This window comes from Corvus hawaiiensis, chromosome 6, assembly GCF_020740725.1.
Source record: "Corvus hawaiiensis isolate bCorHaw1 chromosome 6, bCorHaw1.pri.cur, whole genome shotgun sequence".
Taxonomy (NCBI): Eukaryota; Metazoa; Chordata; class Aves; order Passeriformes; family Corvidae; genus Corvus; species Corvus hawaiiensis.
The window spans coordinates 8,398,525-8,420,098 of record NC_063218.1 but is presented as its reverse complement, the minus strand read 5'-3'; the positions used below and the strand labels follow the sequence as shown (position 1 = coordinate 8,420,098).

The following is a 21,574-nucleotide window of genomic DNA, read 5'->3' as shown; positions in this document are numbered from 1 at the left end:
TGATAGTTTTACAGATCTTCATCTTACAGACCTTCCAATAAACACACACACAGAATCACAGAACAATTAAATTTGGAAAAGACCTCCCAGATCATCAAGTCCAACCTTTGACCTAATACTGCCATGCTCACTTTTCAAGCAAAAAAAAAAAAATCACACCAAAAAACCCCCAAACCAACCCAATCTTTTGGATGTTTATCTGATGTGAGGGAGAGCTGCTAACTTCTTTGAGGTTATCAAAAGCTGATCTCTAGCTAATTTTAAAGATATTGATGCCTAGTCCCACTAAGCCATTTTTCCCCTTCAGAATACAATGCAAGCATCAGTTAAAGCCATTCCTGCTGCATGGAAAAGTTACTATTCCATTTGCTACCAAACTCGAATAATTTTTACTCCTGCATGCATGTCCTTTGAGTTTCTTCTTCTTAGGCTAAAATTCACATTTTGGAATTTGCTCCTCTGAGTAATTGTGCTAAGGCCAATTCTTTGGATTAAAAAGTGAGTGATGTGAGGCAAGCGAAAGAAAAGTTCCTGTATGTGTTTATTTGAGGGAAAAGTAGAGCATTGTGTCTGGCTGACAGTTAGAGGTCCAGGACCTGGAGCAAACCACACAGCAAGTAAGTGAAGAGAGGACCTGTGGAAACCTGAATGACATTTGATTCCTAGGGCTGGTATGGAGTATGGGAATCCTAGGAAAAGTGAGAATGCCTGGACTAACAAAATGTGTGAGCTTTCAGGATGCCCTGAAGGTGGAATATTTTATACCTATAACAGTTTATCAGACTATTTAGATAGGACTTGTGGAAATGGGAAGAAATATGTGCAGCTTGAAAATGTTGTTTTTCAATGCTGGCTGGCTGAAGCTGCAAACACACCACTGTTCGAAGGGAGAGAACTGGGAGGTCAGTGGGCAGGTAAAAGGTATTTAAAATCAGAGGGCTGCATGGATAAGAGCTGCTCCCCTGATTCTGTGAAAGTCAGGCACAAACCACTGCTATCAAAATCAAGTGGTGCTTGCTCTCTTAACTACAGAGAAGAAACAACATTTGCCCAGCAGTGAAGAGCAGTTCCTGCAGCTTTGGAGTCTTGAGAATTTATCAGCAAGCTTGGAAATCATATAAACCTTATCTCCTTGTTTGTGTTTCTGAAAAACAGATAATTCTGCCCCCTGAAGACACTGCTATCTTTATTAGGCAGATGAAGTGGACTTGGTGCCTGCTCTTCTTCAGGCACTTGCATTCCTGCTCCATGGAATTTTGCTGGGATTTGGGCTGTTACCGTGGCCTGGGACTCACTCCCTTGCAGAGCTGCCGTCCCTGACTGATAGGTCCTCTACCAGTTATCTTGGCCTATTTATTACTTACATGCCATAGTAACCTCAGCATATTTTGACTTGTTTCAGTCACTCTGGACTACACATTTGGTCATCCCCGTCTTTGACAGAAAACTGCAGACCCATTCTCTGCAATAATTAAGCAGTTACTTTCAGATATTTGGCTAACTGTAGTCTCCTTTCAGGAAGCAAACATGTTGGTAGGAAGTATTTAGTATGTGAAAGGTCCTCTCCTAGCCTGAGGTTTTGTTTTCCAATATGAAATAATGAATTCCAGCCTTGACTCTGAAATCCGGAGTGAGATGAGCAAACACGTTGATTTAGCAAATTTTCGTTGGAGCAGGCATAACCCTCCTACACTGGGGCTAGGCACAGCTGCGGGTTATGCAAAGGACCTTTCTTGCCACAAGGATGTTGCCTTGATTTCTGTAGCATGTGGAGAGATGGCAAACTAGTTTTGGTCAGGTTTACTCTTGGCTCCATTGGGAGCTGAACCCCCTACCTCGCTCAGCGCTGCTCCACCACTTGGCTGTGGAGGGAAAAGCCTGCTGGGCACACTGGAAGTTATGCCTCAGGGAAGCAACAAGGCAGCAGTTGATAGCTGGTGTTGTCAGGAAAGCAGTTTGTTGGTGCACTGGGGGTCAGGGACGTGGCAAACTGCCTGAGAGCAAGTGCTCGCCCTTGCTGGGTCTGCCTGTGCTGATGCAGAGGGCCAGGTCCCCTCCTCGCTCCAAACAAGGTTACTGGCGAGGCCTTTCACAGCCTTACTGGTTCAGATTGAACCTGCAATACAGAGCCCAGTAACACAGTGAGGTGCTTCTCCAAAGGTGAAAACCCTGGGTTTTTTCAGGGCATATTTTGCTGTTCCCTAATGTAAGCGACATTATGGTATGCAAAAATAGTTAGATGTAAAAAAATTGATTGAATCTATTTACTCAAACATTTACTTAGATTATAAGCGTTCATACCTTTCCAATACACTGCCTTATATTCTCATTGTTTAGGTCTCTGAATGTGAGGAATCCTGTAAAAAATCTTACTCTAATCACTCAGTGTTCCACATTTGCATAGGATGAACTGACTTCTTTGCCCAAGTAGAAAACTTGAGGAAAAAAGACAACCCAAAGCTCTGTGTATATCTGGAGGTTCAAACCAAGGGAATATACATTCCTGTGGCTTCATGTAAGGCATGACATCCCAGTAAGACCCTGATGCTCCCTCCACTCACAGTGACAACATTAAATGAAGTGCCTGTGAGTTTCATGGTGTGGCTTCCTGCAGAAAGGTGTGTCCAAGCAGGGGGCACTGAACCCCCTGAAGTCAGCGGGAGGTTAACTCAGATTGCAGCTCTTCCCATAACCATGCATTACAGACTGTTGGATTTTGTTTCAGTGATGAGCTTCAAGTACAGCCAAAAGCGAATAGAGGCACGTTGACCTCATAGTTTTGTGAATACAGATTGAGCGTCCAAGACAATTAAAAGCAGGGAATACGTGCCATCTCCAAACCCCTGGCGAGCCACTGCCAGAAGTTACCGCTGCCCCGTCCGACTGAAAAGACATTAACACCCGCTGCAGAGGAGGTTGGAAGGCAGCCATCCCCGATGGATTGCTTATGAGCACTGACTAGAGTCAAACTGACTTCAGTCAGAGATTTACACAAGCCTCATAATCTAATAGTAGAGTTTACTTTACGAGAGTGCCACACCAAAGATAGTAAAATGCAGTTTTAGCTAACAAATCTACATGCTTGCACAGAAAAGCGACAGCCATCATGGAGCATGTCAGCACTGCGGAGCGCCTGGCGCAGATTTATAGTTTTCAGTTTATTGCTGAAGAGTTATTGTTAACTCCATTGTTATAGACTTTCTGCAATTAAGGGTTCCAGTCACACTTATCATTTTTAAACATAGCTAATAAAACCCAATAAATCCTGAGATGTTACAGGTTTTCTCATGCTGTTAAACAGCTGAAACTTTTTTAAGCTGGATTTTTGACCTGCATTAGGATAGATTTTGGAAGTAAATTGGCTCTTGTTAGCTGCTTTAGTTCTAATTTGCTTGGATCTGCAAAATTTTGTGTAGTTTTTCTTTGTTATAGTAAAAGAAAGAGTGAGGCAATACTTAGACCTTTTCCCTCACGCGTGCAACAGATGATCATAAGCTAAGTACTGTATCTCTTACAAGTTACCTTCCAAACTTCTGTGTTTCTTGTGTCATAAATTATAAAGAATAATGGTTATTTTTGTTTTAACAATGAGTTTTGGTCTTTTCTCTCACATGAGTAATGTTTTCTCTCTTTTCTATTGAGGCTTTGAGAAAACAGACTTTTCATTTTCTCTACAGGTGGTTACAGTTATAAATTCTACTTCTGTCCATCTGTATTCACATCTTCAGAAAGATAGCAGGATACATGGATGGGGCACAGAACCTAGACAGGTGGACAGAATAATTTTACCCTGCATATTTCCCAGCACTTTATGAACTAGCCTCAGCAGCCTTGCAGTGAGCACTTCCAGGATCCAACTTCTACTGACAAGGTTATGGATCTGCTTTTTAAATGCTTCAAGGTTAACCTTAGTCTCAAATTCCATGAACATTCAGAGGTCCTAGTGCCAAGTCAGTATATTATATGAGATATATATATATATATGTTTCGAATGGTATCTATTTAGATATAATATCCACAAAAATAGTATTCCTCTTATAGGAGCAGAGATACTATAAAAATCCAGACATATCTAGGGGAAGAACAAGTAACAGAAAGCTCATATTCATCAGAAACCAGCCTCACTGTAAGAAACTTGCTCTTTGCACCCTGCAATTCATTGCAACAATTGGAACTGGCTCTTTGCACTACAAAAGAGTTTCACTATCTTTGAGATCGTCCCGATGGGTTAAGTATACAGACAGAGGAAGTAAGAAAAACAACATGCGTGATCTGTAATAGAGATTACTGAATGGAGGGGTGTGTATACACTAAGAACCAACATCCCTCTGAAAGCTTTGGGAGGCTTAGAGGGTTGAAACCCCCTGCGTAAAAACGTGGATCAGAAACTTTTTATCAGGGTGAACACATTTGTTCATCCCGGATCTCACCTCTTCCCATACTCAAGAAAGAGGCAGAGCTTTACACCAGGTGGGATGCACCTTGGTTGAAGCCCTGGGCATACTCTCCCCCAGCAGTATCATTTACACACAACATCTTCAGGTTTCGCTTATCAAGTACAGCAGCTGGGAACATTATGTTCTTACAATTGGAAAGTCCGGTTTCTGTACCAAAGGACGCAAAATGCTCACGCCCACACCTCTCTGCATTTTTAAAGCCCATCATCTACTGTAAACTTTTGCAATCTGCATCAGAGATTTCAAAGAAAGAAAGAAAGAGAGAGAGACGTTTGGGTTTTAAGAAAAAAACTTACCAAAAATAACTGAAGTTCTCTAAAGTTGCCCTGAAGTTGAAATAGCCCAGAACACCAGTGCAGAGCCTGCCTCAAACTCTCTCTCTTTCTCACTCCCCCTCTCTCTCCAGCAATTGGAAGGAGGGCTGTGCAGAAATTCAGCAAACAATTTTCCTTCTATGTCGACCGGGGCGTTCCTCACGGGCAGAAAGGGGATGGCTAAGCCTGGGTGAGGCTCGTTGCTATCCCCAAGCCAAAGAGCACTGTCGCAGATTACACAGCCTGTGAAACCCAATCCCTTTCTCTGCTCAGGCAACAGCTGTACGGCTTCAGCTGAGGCAGGAGCAGGGGATAGACCCCGGGCTTGTTGCTGGTCAGGCTTTCCATGTTGGGGGACGCTGAGGAATGGGGGCACGGGGGTTTCCGTGAGCTCCGTGTCTTCTCCCAGCTCGCTGCCTACAGCTGCAGGGCGCTCGCAGGGTGGAGATGCGGGGCAATTTCCGCGGGACTGAAAGTATATGGGATGTGGGCGCCCGCGCAAAACAAACATCTCTTTTCCTGAAATTCATTCCCAGCCTTGCTTCAGGACATAACTGGGTAATTAACGTTGTATGGATTAGTAAATTCTCATGCAAGCATGCACACACGCAGGACGCACTCTGTCAGCCTGTCGCAACACCGTGGTTCAAACGGGCTTCAGGGCTGTTCCAAGGTCCTCTCTAGGTTCCTTTTTCCTTGTCACTTTTAGTCAGCTGTTTGATTCTTTCCGAAAACCCCCTGAATGCTGAGCTGACAATTCTTACACCAAGTGAAGCACTATGGTGGCTCTCAGGGTGGGAGTGCCAGTGCTTAGCGCTGCCTTCATCCTGTCCTGATATTCTACACTTGAGGGAAGCTGCTTAGCGCCAGCAGAAGTGGATTTATGAAAATTCCCAGCCCCTCCTCTCACCTGTTTCTATTTCTCCACCCCATGTAAAGGAAAGAAATTTCTAATACAGCTGATTCCTCCCTCTCCCGGGAATTCCACCGATCCTTTGACTCCTCCCCCCTGAAGCTTTAAAAAAATCACAGCAGCAGATTTCAGCCCGGGTTTCCGTGTTTCACAGAAGGATTTGGCTACTGGTTTGCATTCTGTCAAATTGGGGTGAGGTGAGAGAGGGTGCAAAATACAAACAACATATAAGCAGCCCTGGGAGTGTCCTGCAATTGCTTCAGCTGCTTTGCCAACATCCCAGAGCAGGTAAAAAACACTCCAGCCAAAAGAGAAGGAAAACCCCTGTGTTTACAGAGCAGCCTCGTTTCACGTCGAGGCAGATGCTGTGCTGCAGATTGTTATGCTGTTGGCTCTGAACAGATTTTGATACCTGAAATTCTGCAGATGTTGGGTTTCTGGACCCAGGTTTAGAACATGTGCACATGGTTTCCACAAAGGGCTTTTGAAAATATAGAGGGAAAACTGAGTGTATAGCTCTGATTCCATCCTATATGGGTGCTCAACACAGGCATTTTATGAAAACTGGGTCTTAAGAGAACCACAGTCCTTATTCTGTACTACAGCCAATTCTTTAACTTGTGCAATTAATGTATATTACTACATCTAATTATACATTATATATTAATTACAGAAGATCACATAATTTAGAAATACTGTATATAATTTTATTTAATTAATAAACAGTTTTTCAGCACATGAACTGAATAATACTTCAGAAATTTTGTCTATTTACTATATGATTATATTGTATATCTGTAAAAATAAATAATATATAATCACATATAATGTGTGATTACATACTATGTATATAATCATATATAATTAATATAAATATGTTGTGAAGCAGTATGCAGTTCACATGCAACCTCTATCTTCCTGTGAGTGTGGCATCCACATCAAGAATTAAAAGCAGAGGTTGGCTGTGGCCACTGCAGGGAGGAAATGCTGGGAAGGAGGAAGAAGAGACAATGGGACAGTGTCAGCACAGGGGAAGTGAGAAAGTGGCACATAGAAGTGTTCAAGGCCAGGCAGGATGGGGCTTGGAGCAACCTGATCTAGTGGAAGGTGTCCCTGCCCATGGCAAGGAGTTGGAACAAGATGGTCTTTGAGGTCCCTTCCAACCCAAACCATTCTATGATTCTGTGTTTCAAGCAAGATGTCCCGCAGCTGGCTCAGGGATGGAGGTGGCCAGAAGCAATGAAGGTTTCCTGAAGTGCAGTCAACAGCAGTAAAGTAAACTGAGATGTCTGAGAATGGGAGCAAGACCTTGCTAAGAGCTAGCTCAGGCTTGCTCTGCTGCCATCCCTATTTCCATGCACTGTCTTTAGGAGGTCCAGCCTTTCTGAGCTGTCTTACAACATCCTGACAAACAACATATATTTTTAGAAACAGACATGCAAAACAAGAAGCTCGGCCTACAACGTGGATTGATGTGGGGACAGTTCATTTGGATGCAGAAATCTGGCTCCTACCTCCAGCACGAGTGGTGCCAGCAGCAGCACTCCAGCAGGGCACAGGCTGTGGGGTGGCAGCAGCTGCAGTGTGCTCCATCCCCACTCAGTGCTACATTTCAGCTGTCTTTGCTGAATATATGGATGGGTGTTGTTTTGATCTTTTAAGAATTTTTAAAGCCCACATGAGACAAAACCCTGGCTAAGATGAGAGAAGACAACTGTTTGTCCATAAACCTGGAAGAAAAGACTCTGTTAGTTTTCATGGTATTGGGAAATCTACATTCACTGTCACTGGTTTTTCCAGCTTCATCTCGGAACTGAAGGTGTAAGGCTGGATGTCTGAGCACTGCCCTGCTGCTGTGACTCCTGTGAAGACAACTGCTGTGTCAGAGATTTATCCCCACACAACTTCAAGCCTAAAACCTCCCCTCTTGTCAACCAATATGGTGCTGTTCTGGGACTGTCAAATTATTTCAACATTATTTGACTGACAGGAATTCATAATGCTCACTTGGTTCATTTTTAAATATTTATCAAATCCACTGTTTGTCTGCTGAACTATTGAAAAAATGCTATCAGACTGATAATTTCCCAATTCACCAAGTGATTCCAATATTCAGTGAGAATACTCCAAACAGCCTTTGTGTTTACTCTTCCTGACAGACATCTAAACATTAAAAGATAAAGCTATTTGAGTTATGCTGCAGCAATATTAAAAAATATTCTTCTCTGCTCTACTGCCTTGCCAGGGAGCACCATTGTATCTCACATTTCTCTACCCCACATCTAACCCCATTTCCCAGCTTCCCTGTGTTACAACGTTGTTTTCTCTACTCTGTTCACAGGTAAGGCTGCAAACAAACAGTTGAATGACACAAGCTTTCTTTTACTAGTGCTATTCACATCCTGACCTGTGCATGGACTCATGGTAGACTTACGCATAAGGGTGTGCTGCTTTAGTAGTAATTGAGAAATGAGATGAAAAACAACGGGAATGTTCTTGTGTTTTCTTTGGCCCAAAGTGAGAGAGACAACATGTTCCATGAGATTATAGTAATGCATGCTCTGGAACACGAATTCCTGTGTGGAGGATGCAAGGGTGATCATTTCTATTCTTTTTCCTTTTTAGCAGTTACAAATCTTCAGGTGTTTGGGGGAAAAATATGAAGCCACAAATCTCCATAAGTAGATAAGACTGGGTTGCAGAGAAGACCAGATAAGAAAGCAAACTTGTCTGCACAATTCAGAAAGGAGTTAAAAAACTGAGGACCTCCAGCTTAAAGAGAAATGTGCTGCCAAGAGAAGGAACCATTAGAGAAATAAAAAGGAAGGGAGAGAAAACAACAGTATGAACTCAAGATGTAGAAGAGTGGATGGAACCGAACATCAGACTGGCAATGAGAGGAATGAATGGGTGGAGGCATCTGGCCACCAACTCTCAGTTCAAGCCCAGAGGAAGAAAAATGTAACATTAATCACCAATTTACAGACATCTCCCATGCTTTGTCTCCCCTGACTGCATTTTGTTACGACACAGGAATGCATATATTTATCTATTTCACAGTCAGTTCATTTGAACTAAAAAGGTATTTAAGCCACCCACACAAACTTCCTCTGAATTTCTTCTCTTTTGCAATACATAAGCCATTAATTTGATTGATTTGCTTCAACATTTTTTTGCATAAAACTCTTCCATTTGCAGGTAGACATGCAACCTCACAAACAGAGAGAGAGCCAGGTATGGAAATGAGGTTCCATCACTGCCTCTTTTAAGAAGCCTCCCAGTTGGACTCAAAGACCTCATTCTGAAGTTAGTCAATTCAGATGAGTTCCCCCCCAAAAAAGTGAATGGGTGTCATTCATGTATCTTGTAACCTAACTGAAGTCTGTCCTCCAAATAGATTGGTCTTTTCATCTGAGAATTTACTCAAAAGAGGCTCCAGTGTCTACCTGCCCTTGGCAAGTTCTACTAGCACTACCTGCGTGCTGCACTGACACCAAGATGCAACTGATAATATTTTGTATAGAAGGAGGTTTCTCCTTTGTGAAGATAAATAAATGTCAACTCCAGGTATCCAGGTCTGGAGTAGTAAAATCCAAACTCAAGGCAAAATAACCCAAACAAACCTGGGGAGGAGTTGTCTCTTTTCAGAAATTCAAATATTCTCTTTCAGGATGGCTAAAATTTTTTTTTTTTTCATTTTAGTGGTTAATATTGTTGGTGAAGGAAAAAAAAAGGAAGCTAAAAATGCAGATCTGCAACCAGCATAAACAAAAACCCCACCAGCAACAGAGAAAGCATTATTTAGAAATGAAACAAAATGAGACATTTCAAAGAGCAATCCTTCCACTAACAGGAGGACAAGGAAAAGGAAACTAATTCACTCTGCACAGTTTCTTCTATTTTGTCCTCGGGCATATACTCCACCTCCCTTTGTCCCCCAAATGCATTTCCACTGGCCCTGAGAGTGCTTGCATTGACCTTCTGCAGCCAAAATAGCTTGGACAGAACGAACCAGAAAAACAGGAGCCAGCCAGAGCAAGGGGCAACGCAGCCATGGCCACGGACCTGGGGGAAAACTGCTATAATTAGCAAGGCTCATACAAAACCCACGGCACTCATGGAGCTGCTGCCTTCCTGCCCTGCCTGTTGCATATTAAATCATTCAGAGAAGAGGGAAACAAAGCCACGGCCTGCAGAACTCTTCACACGTCCTGTCCTGAGGGGTCACCTCACCATCAGCACCTTCCTCCACTGCTGCTGCTGGACATCCATCTCCAGACTGTGCTCTGGAGGGCTTTAATTAAAAATTAATATTTACTCCATGTTCCCTATAGCCATCTCGTTCCCTGCTCTCTGCTGTTTTCAGTTCCCCGCCCAACTGGAATTCAGAGCTGGCTGACCGTGGACCTTTATTATTTTACCATTTTAAAATCTGTGACGTTGTATGAAAAGCAGACCTGGGCTCCTCCCTGAAAAGTGAATATTAGTGACAAATAGCCGGCAGGAAGAAAACAAAAACATCTCTTCCAGCTGGAAAGATAGGTGTTAATTACCCGTGAATAACCTGTTTGTACTAGGTGGTAATACTCAAGCACCTGAAAAAAACTTGTTTGTAACAAACTGTTTCTCTTTCGGCAATGTCATTAGGTTGCCTTAAGCACTTTTCTTTCCACAATTCTGGTACTTCTGGATATCACGAAGTCAGTAAGTTTTCTTGTTTCGAAATCCAGGGGGAAAAACGCCCTAGGGACTGTCAAAGTATGAATACAACATTCACAAACTCTCCATTTTCAATCATTTACTGAGTAAAATATTTCTGAAGTACGTTTAAGCATCTGTGTGACGTTTGTTATATTTGATCGAGACACTTTTTTCCTATCAAATTGAAAGCTTAAGGATGTTGCCACCGATGTGGTATCATATAAAATAATTTTAAAAGATCTCATATAAAAAGCAGACATCAATAAAAGCCAAGTATAATTATCAAATGCAGTAGCTCAGATGCCATTGAAAAAAGCAGAAGTTTTCATCTGCTGTAGCAAAACACATTTCAGATGCTTCACTAAAGGTTGGGGTTTTTTCCCTTTTGCTTTTTACCCGTCCCGGTACGGAGTGGCATAAACTCTTGTTTTTTGTGGGTGCTCGTGTGGCTTACGACATTCCAGCTGTGGAAATGCTTCTCAGTGAACCCTCCCTTGTTGTTTTTCTCTCCAAAGCCTTAAGAAAAGTTCTTAAACAAAGATCTTAAAATAAAAGAGTCCTGGCAGATGATCTCACGATGTGCCCTGGGGTTTCCATGGCATTTAGCGAGCCACCAGTGATTAGTACATTTGTCGAAGGAGTAACTGGTAACTGCACTGAAATAATCCCTTTCTTCTGGCTTCGGGGTCCCGATGAAACCTGCTCTCGGCGATGGGAGGGACCTGGGGACCTGGCTGTGCCCACGCAGCCCCACTGAGGAAAGGGCTGTTTGCTGGCAGTGCCTCTGGGCACGGGGAGACATTTCTTACAGTTACTTCTTTTTTGATAGTGTTTTAACCTAAGCCCTCACACCAACCTGGAATACCACCTGTTACTGGATTACGTGCAGCTGTTTCTGGGTCCTGCTTGGTGGGCAGGAGCTGGCAGATACTGCCTTTGACAGCAAGCAAGAAACCCAGGTGAATGGGAAAAACAGGAGGAGGGAAAAACTCCCTCAAACTGGGATCAAGAAAGCACCAGCTCCTGTCTTGCTAATAAAATAAACTGTTTTCCTCCAGATGATGAATGCTCACCCTGTTTTGCCCCTCCGTTGCAGGGGCACAGAGGGAGTCTGGGGATTCAGGGAGGGTGTTTCACACACACAGGGGTTGCTGTGTGTCCGTGGCTGGCACACACCACCATGGAAAAACTGGGTCAGTGCTGCTGCTGTGCCTGAGACTCGGTGTGCATCTTCAGGGCGTGGGCTGGGACAGAGAAAGGACTCAGCAGATGACAATGGGGCTCAGTGTTTGCCGTACGATGTCAGCAGCACAGCAGGGTTTATTTCTTAACGAAGTGAGTCACTTGATTGGTATCAAGTATCTGTTAAGCTGAGTGACGGGGCGGATGCGAATGTTAGAGGACCTCGTTTTAAATATACCATTCACCACTCTGGACTGGCTTGCGCTGTGTAAACAACATCAGTGAGAGATGGAAATACATTAGGTTAATTCCATCTGGGGTTTTGAAGTCTCCTGCTTCCTCACAGAGCTAAGACTGCTTTTCCAACAACATGAAATTCACCTCAAAGCCCTACATCCCATCACAAAAAAGCCTTCCCTTGGAAAGGGGAAAGCCAGAAGTACAGGGTAAATAAAATCAGATAATCAGCACAGTTATCTGACTTCTGCATTCCAGCTTACTCAGCTGAACTGGCTCGCTGGTGCCAGTTCAATTAATTTCTGGGCATAGAGCAGTGATAGGGGATAGAGTCACCCCAAGGCACCCAGAAAGGAAAACTGTGGGAAACAGCAGCCAAGAGGGAGTAAGAAAATGCCTCCACAATGCATTTGTGATGCCATTGGCTTTATCTTGTGCAATTCCTATAGCTGGAATTAAATCTTTGGGCTTTAAGGGTCTTGGCATATGTATGTTTTGGTTTCAGGCCTTTTCATCCCATTTACTGTCACTGAGATCAGCTGTAGTATTGCCTGTGACTTTTAATGGAGGCAATGTTGAGCCCTTTAATGCTTCATTCCTGACTTTCTCCCGCTGAACAGCAGAGGAAACAACAGGAATCAGCCTCAGTCAGGGGTGAGAAATACTTCATGTTGTCTTTTTCACTGTGCCAGAGAAGGGTAAAATATTGCTGAAACTTGTGGACTCCTCGATACACATCCAGAAATTGCATTTAAACACTGATTGATGCTCCTGGTAGAGAAAATCAGCTTGAAAGGTGTGAACAGGATTCAGTTGGGTTCTGTTGAAGCCCTCAGCTGTGGGGTAGCATTTGTGTGTGAAGTGGAGGAAGGAGCCCTGCTACCGGTGACACACAGAAAGAGACCTTTCCACACCACTGCACTGGTGCCTTTGAGTTCAGCTGCCAACCACTTGGTCAGATGAAGAAACCCAGCGTGTAATAATTAATTCCTCCTAATTTTCAGTGATGCTAATGGTAAACAAGGTCACTGTTCAGTCTTGCACAGCACATGGTGCTATGTTGGTTCTGGCTGCAGTTGCCAATAGATAGGAATCAATGAAGTGAGAGAGAATAGCTCATATTTTTTTAAAGGGAGACATTATATATATTGTGGAGTTTTGACAGCAGAACTGCTCTCAGTTGCTGATGCAAACCCTATAAATGTAGGCTGAGAAGAAAGAGCCCAAAATGGGTCAGGAGCAGAGAAGAGCATTTATTCTGAGATCACAGCAAACTGAACACTGCCAGCAGTGAGTCCTGTTCTTCCACAATCTGTTATCACACAAATGCTTGTGTTTTCAGTCTTTCTTTGCTTATAAATAAAAGTATTTTAGTTTTATTTTTCCTTTAAAAAGGTATTGAATGTATTTGGGGAGTAGGAGAAGAACTGAATCTTAAAGATTTTTATACAGTGTTCATGAAAGGATTTGGAAAGCTAAATCAGGAATAACTGATAGTTTAGCTTTTTATTTGTCTTGTTTCAAATAAGAAGTTATGTTATCGATTAAAAGAATCCCAAGAAGTACCTGGATTGACCAGTGACAAAATACAACAGCAAAATAAACGGAAGAAGGGATTTAGCTCTGCTCTTTTCTACCTCATGCTTGGTCAGCTTAATTATGTTAGCATTGTTTAAACACCTTTCTTTTTAAAATATGGGGGAAAGTGTCCTTAGAAGTTTCTTTATTTGAAATGAGTATTCCTGTGGATGAATGGTTAAGACAGAAGTTAGCTTCTAAATTTCTAGGGAATTTCTAAAATGTATTTTTTAGCCGCTGTTCAGTTCTTGCTCAAGGAACTCGAATGGAGGCTGTAGTGCTCCTCTTGGTATCACTTGGGTGATCCTTCCTCCTCACATGGTCCTGAACTCCCTCCAAGCCCCTCTGGCAGCTGCAGGATCCTGCCTGGACTGGGCTCTTGCCACATCCCAGCCCATGATTCTGAGTAATAAGAGTGACTCAGGAAACAAACACATGTGACACCTCACAAGCAGCTCTGTGAAGGCTTCCAATTTCACACTGAACAGACACATGACTCATCACCTTGTGCTGATGGCTTCCTATGTAGAGAGTGGTTCTGTTAAGCAGCACTGGCCCTACATATCTCCAAACTCAAAATCCTGGTTTCAGGAAACTATTCCCTTTCCAAATATTCAACATATACATGACAGAGGAAAAGGTGTGATAGAGAAATAGAAAAGCAGAACTGCAAGCATCACCTGCTCAAGTCTGATTTGTTAGTCCTTAATGAAGATTTTTGGATGCAAGAAGAGAAGCAACTTATCCTTTAAGCAGCATCCATGAATGAGAAGGATGCTGAGTGTGACAGCACAGGTCCTGCAGCGACATGGCTAAACAGCCCGGGGTTAGTCCTCGGGCTGCCTTTTTCTTTTACTTAGGGCAATGAAAGGGCTCAGAGTGTCTTGTGATAAACTACTGCCTGGAGCCCATTTCCATCTGTAATTGTTAGCACAGCTGAGTATTGTCCCTGTGTTAAAGGAATCACCCATTACTCCGGGCTCCCTGCATGACTCAGCTCCTGAGTGCTGTTTCGGGTGGCAGAGGGGAGAAGTTGCCAGGCTGGCATTCCCTCCTGCTTTCTTTGTGAAAATAGGATGTGGCTCTGCACGACAGGCATTGGTGCTCTGTGAACTGTCTGAAGGGCTTACACGGAGCGCAGCCGTGGCCGTGCGCTCTGATATTGTTGATGGATTATAAACGATCCATTATCCACCCGCTTGAGGAAAGCCAGAGGAATGGAAAACTAAAACGTGAAACTAGTGAGCACAAAACCGAGCAAGTGATTCATGCTGTGTGGAAAACGGGCCTCACTGGGTGTAGGCCTGTAGTTCTGTAGAATTAAGTACAACCACAGTGTCTAATAATTTATCTCATTTACAGCAACATTTGTCTTCCTCTCGGTCCTCAAAAATGCCTGGGCACAGCGCATGCACCATGGGTGAGCCTTCACCGTGTCTGCTTCCCCAGGTGCCTTTCAGCCCCACAGATGGCAGAGGAGGTGGAACTCTGTTCTTCTCCTGTGAGCAGGCAGATAAGGGGACAGAGCAGATTTTGCTTAGCACACAAACTCAGTCTAACAGCAATTAAAGCAGATTTGATTTGGTTTGTATTCCCTCTCATCTGCAGTTATGCTGGGTTCAGAGGGTTTCTCGTTCACTCTCTTTTCTGAGCCCTTCTCATTGGGGAGTTCAGTGAGAAACATGAACACCACCACCTTGCTTCCTGCAGAACTGCAGGAGGAGCTGGAAAGGCTGGGCACATTGCAGAAGGGTGCTCAGCTTTTCCACCATGACCCCCTCAGAAACAGCTTTCTGCTCTCCTTGCTTCCATCATTTTCAGCTCCAACACTAATTCTGGAAACACATCCATAATGCTGTGGCCTAGGACTATTCTTTCTCTGCATTAGAATATTTTTATAGTCCATTTTACCAAGGAAACACAGCAGAAAAGCTGCAGATTGGCTTTTTTTGATTATTCTCTCACTTCTTGCTGAAAAGTTTCTCTCATCAGTCTGCTGAACAGGGAAATTTCAACAGGGAAAACCAAATTAAACACAGTTTATACTCAGATATAAAATTCTCACTCAAAGAGAAATGGCTTTTTTTTTTTCTCTTGGGAAAAAAATTAATTTCCTCTCCTGGATTTTGAACTTTATTCCTTTCTTACAGATCCTTTGATGAGAAATGAAGGACCCATCAACCATCTCCAAACTGATCATGCACCACAGAAAACCAAAAGCCCTTGGAGGTGACAGGAAGTCCCCAAGCATCAAACTGAAACTTTAAAACTGGTGAAGGAATGAAGGAGTGAAACATCCCAAATGCCCAATTAGTCAGTTTTATTAACATATTGTGTGTGGTCTCTGTGAAAATCTGGCCACATCTCACAAACTCTGAGACCATCACAAAGATGTTGCATGTGCATATCCCATAATAAAGCTATTAGAAACCCAAGAGGAGTTTTCTAGTGTGAGTCATGATACTCAGGAAGAGATGAGGCAGGGCAGCCAATTCACTTTTCAACAGCAGCGTGAGCCCAGCGCAAAATCAGCAAATCCAGATGACCTGGATATCACACACAGAGTTTTATTTACAGCCTCAGAAATGCCTAAATCTCAACCAAGCTGCAAATCAAACTCCCTGCACTGATTTGGAGGCGGGAGGGAAAGTGCAGATGCAAGCAACAGCTTCAAAGGTTTATCTGTAGTTTGTAGCACCCACCTGACTCTCCAGTAAACTTGGAGAGTGCAGGACCAAGGGTTGTGAGACAAAGGAGTGAGAACATGGATGAATTGGTCCTCACTAACTGCACAGAGGAGAAGGAGTGAGACCTTAGAAGACATCTTGAGAAAGAGATTAGTTTCAGGTACAGCATTAATCTTTCATTTTCTTAGTTTATACTTTTTTAATCTCAAGGAGATTTTGGCTTTTAAGAAGGGAACAAGTTACAACAGAGCAGCACTGCAGAACACCCTTGGGGTGCCTACGAACCAGAACAGGTTTGGGAATCTGCAGCTCAAGGCCCACAGTTGTCATCCAGGGAGCTGCAAAAAGGAAAGATGCCCTGACAGATGTTAGCTACAGCCTTCCAGCAAGGCCACCCATTAATACTGAGAAACAGTTTATGGAGAACAAAGTGACCAGGAACTGGGCAGAGCAGAACAGTGCCAGGGCCAAGATGCAGAGAACACTGGGTATGCACTTCAGATAGAGCCAACATGAGACAGACAGGGGCCTGAAGCAGCCCTTCTTTCCCAGCTATGGCAGTATTTTCTCAGTTCAGTGGCCCTGCTTGTTCACTCCTTAAAACTTCACTGTTTCTGGACAGAACATGTCCTTACCAGGAACACCCATCCCTTGGGGCGGGAGAGGGTGGCAGAACATCAGCCTCTGCTTGGGATCAGTCCTGCAGATGGTAGAGGTGGAGAGAGGAGAACAGCAGGCAGGAATTATGGCAGGCTGTAGGGATTAAGATTAGGTACATGTTCGACCCATCCAAGGCTCAGCCAAGGAGAGCACATCTTCACCTGGACTGAACAAGAAGCATGGTGGAAGCCTCCAGGGCTCTTGGAGGCAGATGCCAGCAATACAGAAGAAGCTGTAATTTAATGTGTGGAACAAAGAGGAAGGGAGTGTTGGAATGATGGGTCTAGTGGGAAACAATCCTCTCAGGAGTGTAGCTAGGATTTGCCCCTCGTGCATTTTCTGCCCACCACAACAGCATTTCACAAATCCTCTAGCACACAAGTTCATGGGGAAGAGCCTAGAGGAAGATTTTGAGCATCTCTTAATAGTAGATGAAGTAATTGGGTGGTAAGATTTTTACCCAAGGTGTCTCCAGTGATGACCAAACAACACAATTCCTATTTTAGACCCCAAATGTTCAATGACTGATCAATACACAGAAACCCACAGCTGGTGATTTCAAAGCTATTGTTATTTCCCTGGAAAGCCTGGAAATCTCTGACTGCTGAGCAAATAATTTTCACTCATGAAAGATTTAAGCTTTGTCGAAGTGGCGCTTTGCCAGCAGAAAGAGAGGCAGTGCACATCAAAAATGCTGCTTTTAATTTTGGCTGTACCTGCTGACCCTGACCTGGTGACAGATGGAACACACTGAATGTTTCATAATGCATAAATACTTTGTCCCTCTGCATAGGATGGACTCAGGACTTCTCATAGCATGACACACTGAATGGCCACTCTTTCTCCTGTACCTGCTGGCACCTCACAAGGCAGCTAAAAGCTGATTTCAAAGCCACTGCTCCTGCCTGGGGATCCCATAGCCCTTTGCATCCTTCTGGTTTTTATTTCAAAAAGCGCCATTGTGTGCTCATTCTGAAAACAGGGCTATCCCTGTGGTTTAGGCACATCCATGAGTTTGCCCAGCTCATCAGTGATCACAAGTAATGAAGGACAAGCATAGCTGGTAGAAATAAGGATGTAGTTACAGGCTTTTGCATCAAGTCACACCTTCCCCCTAACCTCTAGGCTGAGAAATCTGTGCATGCTCCAAATCTGGAGAGGTGTCAGTCAGACTGAGTGTGCTGAAAGCCAGTATGGATAGATGCCTGGTTTAGGACCTTTCCATGATCCTTTGAAGTATCCATACAAGACAAAACAGCAAGAATTATGAGAAAATTGACACCCTCAAGCAAAGACAGACTTTTATTCTGAAAAAACTACTTAAATGCAATCTGCTGCTGTGTAATATATATGCCAGAGGGACAAAATATGGTGTAAAGTAAGATCTCAGCAAGCTGAGATCCAGCTTACATATTTGGCCTGTTTAATCCAAGGATGAAAATAATTACGCAAAGTCAGTCTAAGCAATCCCAGAAGGATTTGAGCATACGAAACACAGTCACTGCAAGAAGCGGAAGGAAGAGAGAGCTTCACCAGTTTTAGTTCCCCTTGGCTTTCCTACACTTGTGTGTGAATTTGGCCCAGAAAACTGTCTGGCACTGGGGATGGTGATCATTCATCCTCTCTATTTGCACAAGAATGTGGGAAGGGCTTAGAAAAAACTCGTCTTCTCCCATCTGGGGGTCTGGGTGGGTGCCAGTACATTCAATGATGCATAACCATTTCAAGAAGCTCCTTGCCACTCTCTATTTTGTAGGCATTTGTAAAGAAAGCAAATGCACATGCCCCAGCAGTACGTTGGTTGCTCTGTCAGGATAGGGGGTATCCTACTTTTCTCTGCTTGTCATGAGAGCAATATGAGGCAAAAAGGGAATAAAATCAGGTCACATCTAGCACACATCCAACAAGATTTTCAAACCCCGGCAGCCGGGGAAAAGAGAGAGGAGAAACTTACAACACAGGTAGAAAGTCTTGATGTGGTGTGTGCTCAAAGAAGCCAGAAACTACATCTTCTTGAGGCCACCAGGTGCCTCTTCTCCTGCACATCAGCAGCAAGGCAGAGGAGGCAAAGCAACAAGATGTGCTGCAAGAAGCGAGGTCCTACCTGGAAGCCATGGGCAGGTTTTGGTCCCAGTGTCCCAGCTGACAGCTGTCCCTGCAGTGACGGTTGAGGTGCTTTGGGTCATTCATGCTGGCCCAGGTCCCAGGGTGGGGCCAGCAGGGCGGCTTTGGCTCCAAACCCCGCCTCACATCATGTGAGCCCGTCACTGCAAGGTCTTCCCAAAGGGTGCTCCTGTCTCCCATGTCTCTGGGAGCCCTCCTGAGGAGCCTCTCTGCGTGTTGAGCAGCAAATTGCAGCCAGTCTGCCTCGCCTTGGAGTGCTCGCCAAGGCTTTGTTTGTTTTCTCTTCTGTTTCAAACATCCTTTGTGCCTTTCTGGCTCAGCTAGTTAGCTAGAATGCTCAGCTTCTCCAGTTTTTAAGTGCTGCCCAAATAATAGTTGGTCTGATGTAGAGAGACTTTAAAGCCTGGGCTGAAGGTGTGCTGAGTAAGGAAGGTGGTCTCTGCCAGTGGCAGGTACATCCAGCTGATATAGAGAACATCAGGGAAGACACCGTGGCTTGGGGCCAGTACCACTGTAGGGTTTGTACCTTGGTTTCTGCAGTGCCCTGCAGCCAAAACTGCCACATCTTTGCTCCTGATCCTGGCACAGATCACTGGGTTAAGGTAACAGAGGGGAAACCATCAACACCTGCAGTTGCAGGAGGGGTAGAAAGGATGACACCACAAACTCGTTGGCGCAAGGGAACATCTCCAGGGCATCCTCAGCAGCCGTAAAGAGTGGGAAGTCTGAAAAAGAGGCACCTGGGGAATGGGAGGAACTGCTCTGAGACTGCTCAGAGGGAGAGGTAGGAGAAAGACAGAAAGGCCATGTATAGCCAAGAAAATCAGGAAGAAAAGCAGCCTTAGATATTTGGAAATGTTCTATCAGATGGACCATCAAACTGTATTTTAAAGGTTTGTCTGAGCTTGACTATTTTTACAGCTCCATGATGCCACTTATCTTTACCTACCACAAGGCAGTTTGTCCAGGGGTTAAAACTGCAGCTTCCAGCCATGTGGCAGCCTGTTGTAATCCGCCTCTATTACATAACCCAGCAAATATTTTGCTAAAGTTCAGTTTAATTGCAGGATTGATGGTGGTGAGAAGCATATTCTCCTTTATGAATTTTTCCCCTTTGGAAATCAGGATAGAGACATGCAAATGGCAGTTTTTTCTCTGCTTGCCCAATTCAGTGGCCAAGAAAAGGCACTGTGTTCCCCCTCACGCCAGTCATGTTTTGCTTCTCAAGGAAAAGGTTAACATCTCTCCTTTCCCTACTTCTCCTGCTGTGGCACGTACCAGAGATCAGAGTGCAAGAGACAAACATGACACAAGTCAAGCAAAGAACTAGAAATAGGGTAGGGAGGAGGTGACTTATCCTTAGTCCAAATTAGGTGGAGCCCAGCTATTCTTGTGCTGTTTTGCTAAGGTTGCTCTGGATTAAGAGAGGACACAAAAGGGAAGGGACGGAGACAAAAAAAGTTTTGTTATTTAGCTTTTTCCTGAGACTGTTTATAGCTTGCTTGACATCATTTAATGATCATTCATGGCAAAGCTTTCCTAGGCTGTTTTCTTCCTCCTCCCTTTAATGCCACTGTTGCTTTTCTGATAATGAAGGATTTCTGTGGCTCTTTCCAAATCTCATCTTTTCTCCTGCTCCTCCTCACGCGCTTCTCTCTTCTCATCATATTGTTAGCCCTTCTGTGTAGTACAGAGAACAGCTGTTGGAAGCTCAGAAATGCTGACTGTGGGCCAGATCACCAATTGCTCTGTTCTTCACAACAACTTGAGATCCAGCTCTTTCAGATCCATGCTGACCCACCTTTTCCATCTTTTTCCATAGATTCTTTTAATCCTTTTTGTTTTTCTAATCATAGCTGTAATCTTCATTTACTAAATCTTTTTGTGGTCCAGCTACCTTTTCCAGTTACACTAGTAAATCCAGAGTAAATCTGCTGGTGTAATTGGGATCATACGATATGAGATGACTGTAGCTTCCAGGAGCCAGAGCCAAAACCAATGTCACCATCGTCAGCATCTTTCTCACTGTTGTTTCCAATATCAAAGAGAGATTGTAGTCTGGGAATGAACAGTGATACTGATCATCAGACTTGGAGTTAGGTTGCATAATTTACCTACTTCAATCTTCTCCAGATGCTTTTCAGCCATTAATTAAGTATAGGAGCCCAACAAAGACAAGGGCTATCATTTTCAGGGTGAGGCACTAAGAAAGCAGCAATGTTCTCAAAGGCACATACAAAGAGTCCCCTCTGGCTCTGTGGTGAAACGCCATGTTGATTTTATTGGCTCAAAATCAGCAATAGGAGTAAAAAAACCAGTCCCTGTCTCTTGTCCATGTCCTACCAGAATGTTGATCCCACTGGGAAAATGGGTGCCAGGTGCTGAGTCTTTCCCATGCCACAGTTGTGTCAAATTTGGGGTTGGTGTTTTGTTGAATAGGGTCAGAGGAAATATAAATGTCTGTGACAAGCCACTCCATATGGCACTGGCTTCACTGTGGCTATCACATTTCCCCTTCCAGCCCATGGCAGCAGGCTTCCAGGTCCCTCAGGACTTGGGGATAGATTTCCCCCTTTCATGCTACTGCTGAGTCCCAAAGGGATTTACTTATATTGGTCACCAGTCCAAGCTAAGCACAGCTTTGGTGCTACCAGACCTTGAAAACAAAAGTGTGGAGAACGTGATCTGTTCTGCATTCATCCACATTCACAGCACCTCTCC

At 43.9% G+C, this 21,574-nt stretch overlaps 1 protein-coding gene across 1 annotated transcript in view; it reads right to left on the bottom strand.

Moving 5' to 3' along the window:
• The window catches only part of LOC125326907 (neuroblast differentiation-associated protein AHNAK-like), a 69,404-nt gene extending 50,474 nt beyond the window's left edge, over positions 1 to 18,930 (bottom strand). Inside the window, exon 1 of the mRNA XM_048305542.1 lies at positions 18,834 to 18,930. Coding sequence (XP_048161499.1) covers positions 18,834 to 18,915 — 82 coding nt within the window. The 5' untranslated portion in view covers positions 18,916 to 18,930. The remainder of the gene's footprint in view (positions 1 to 18,833) is intronic.
• Between the last annotated feature and the right edge of the window lie 2,644 nt (positions 18,931 to 21,574).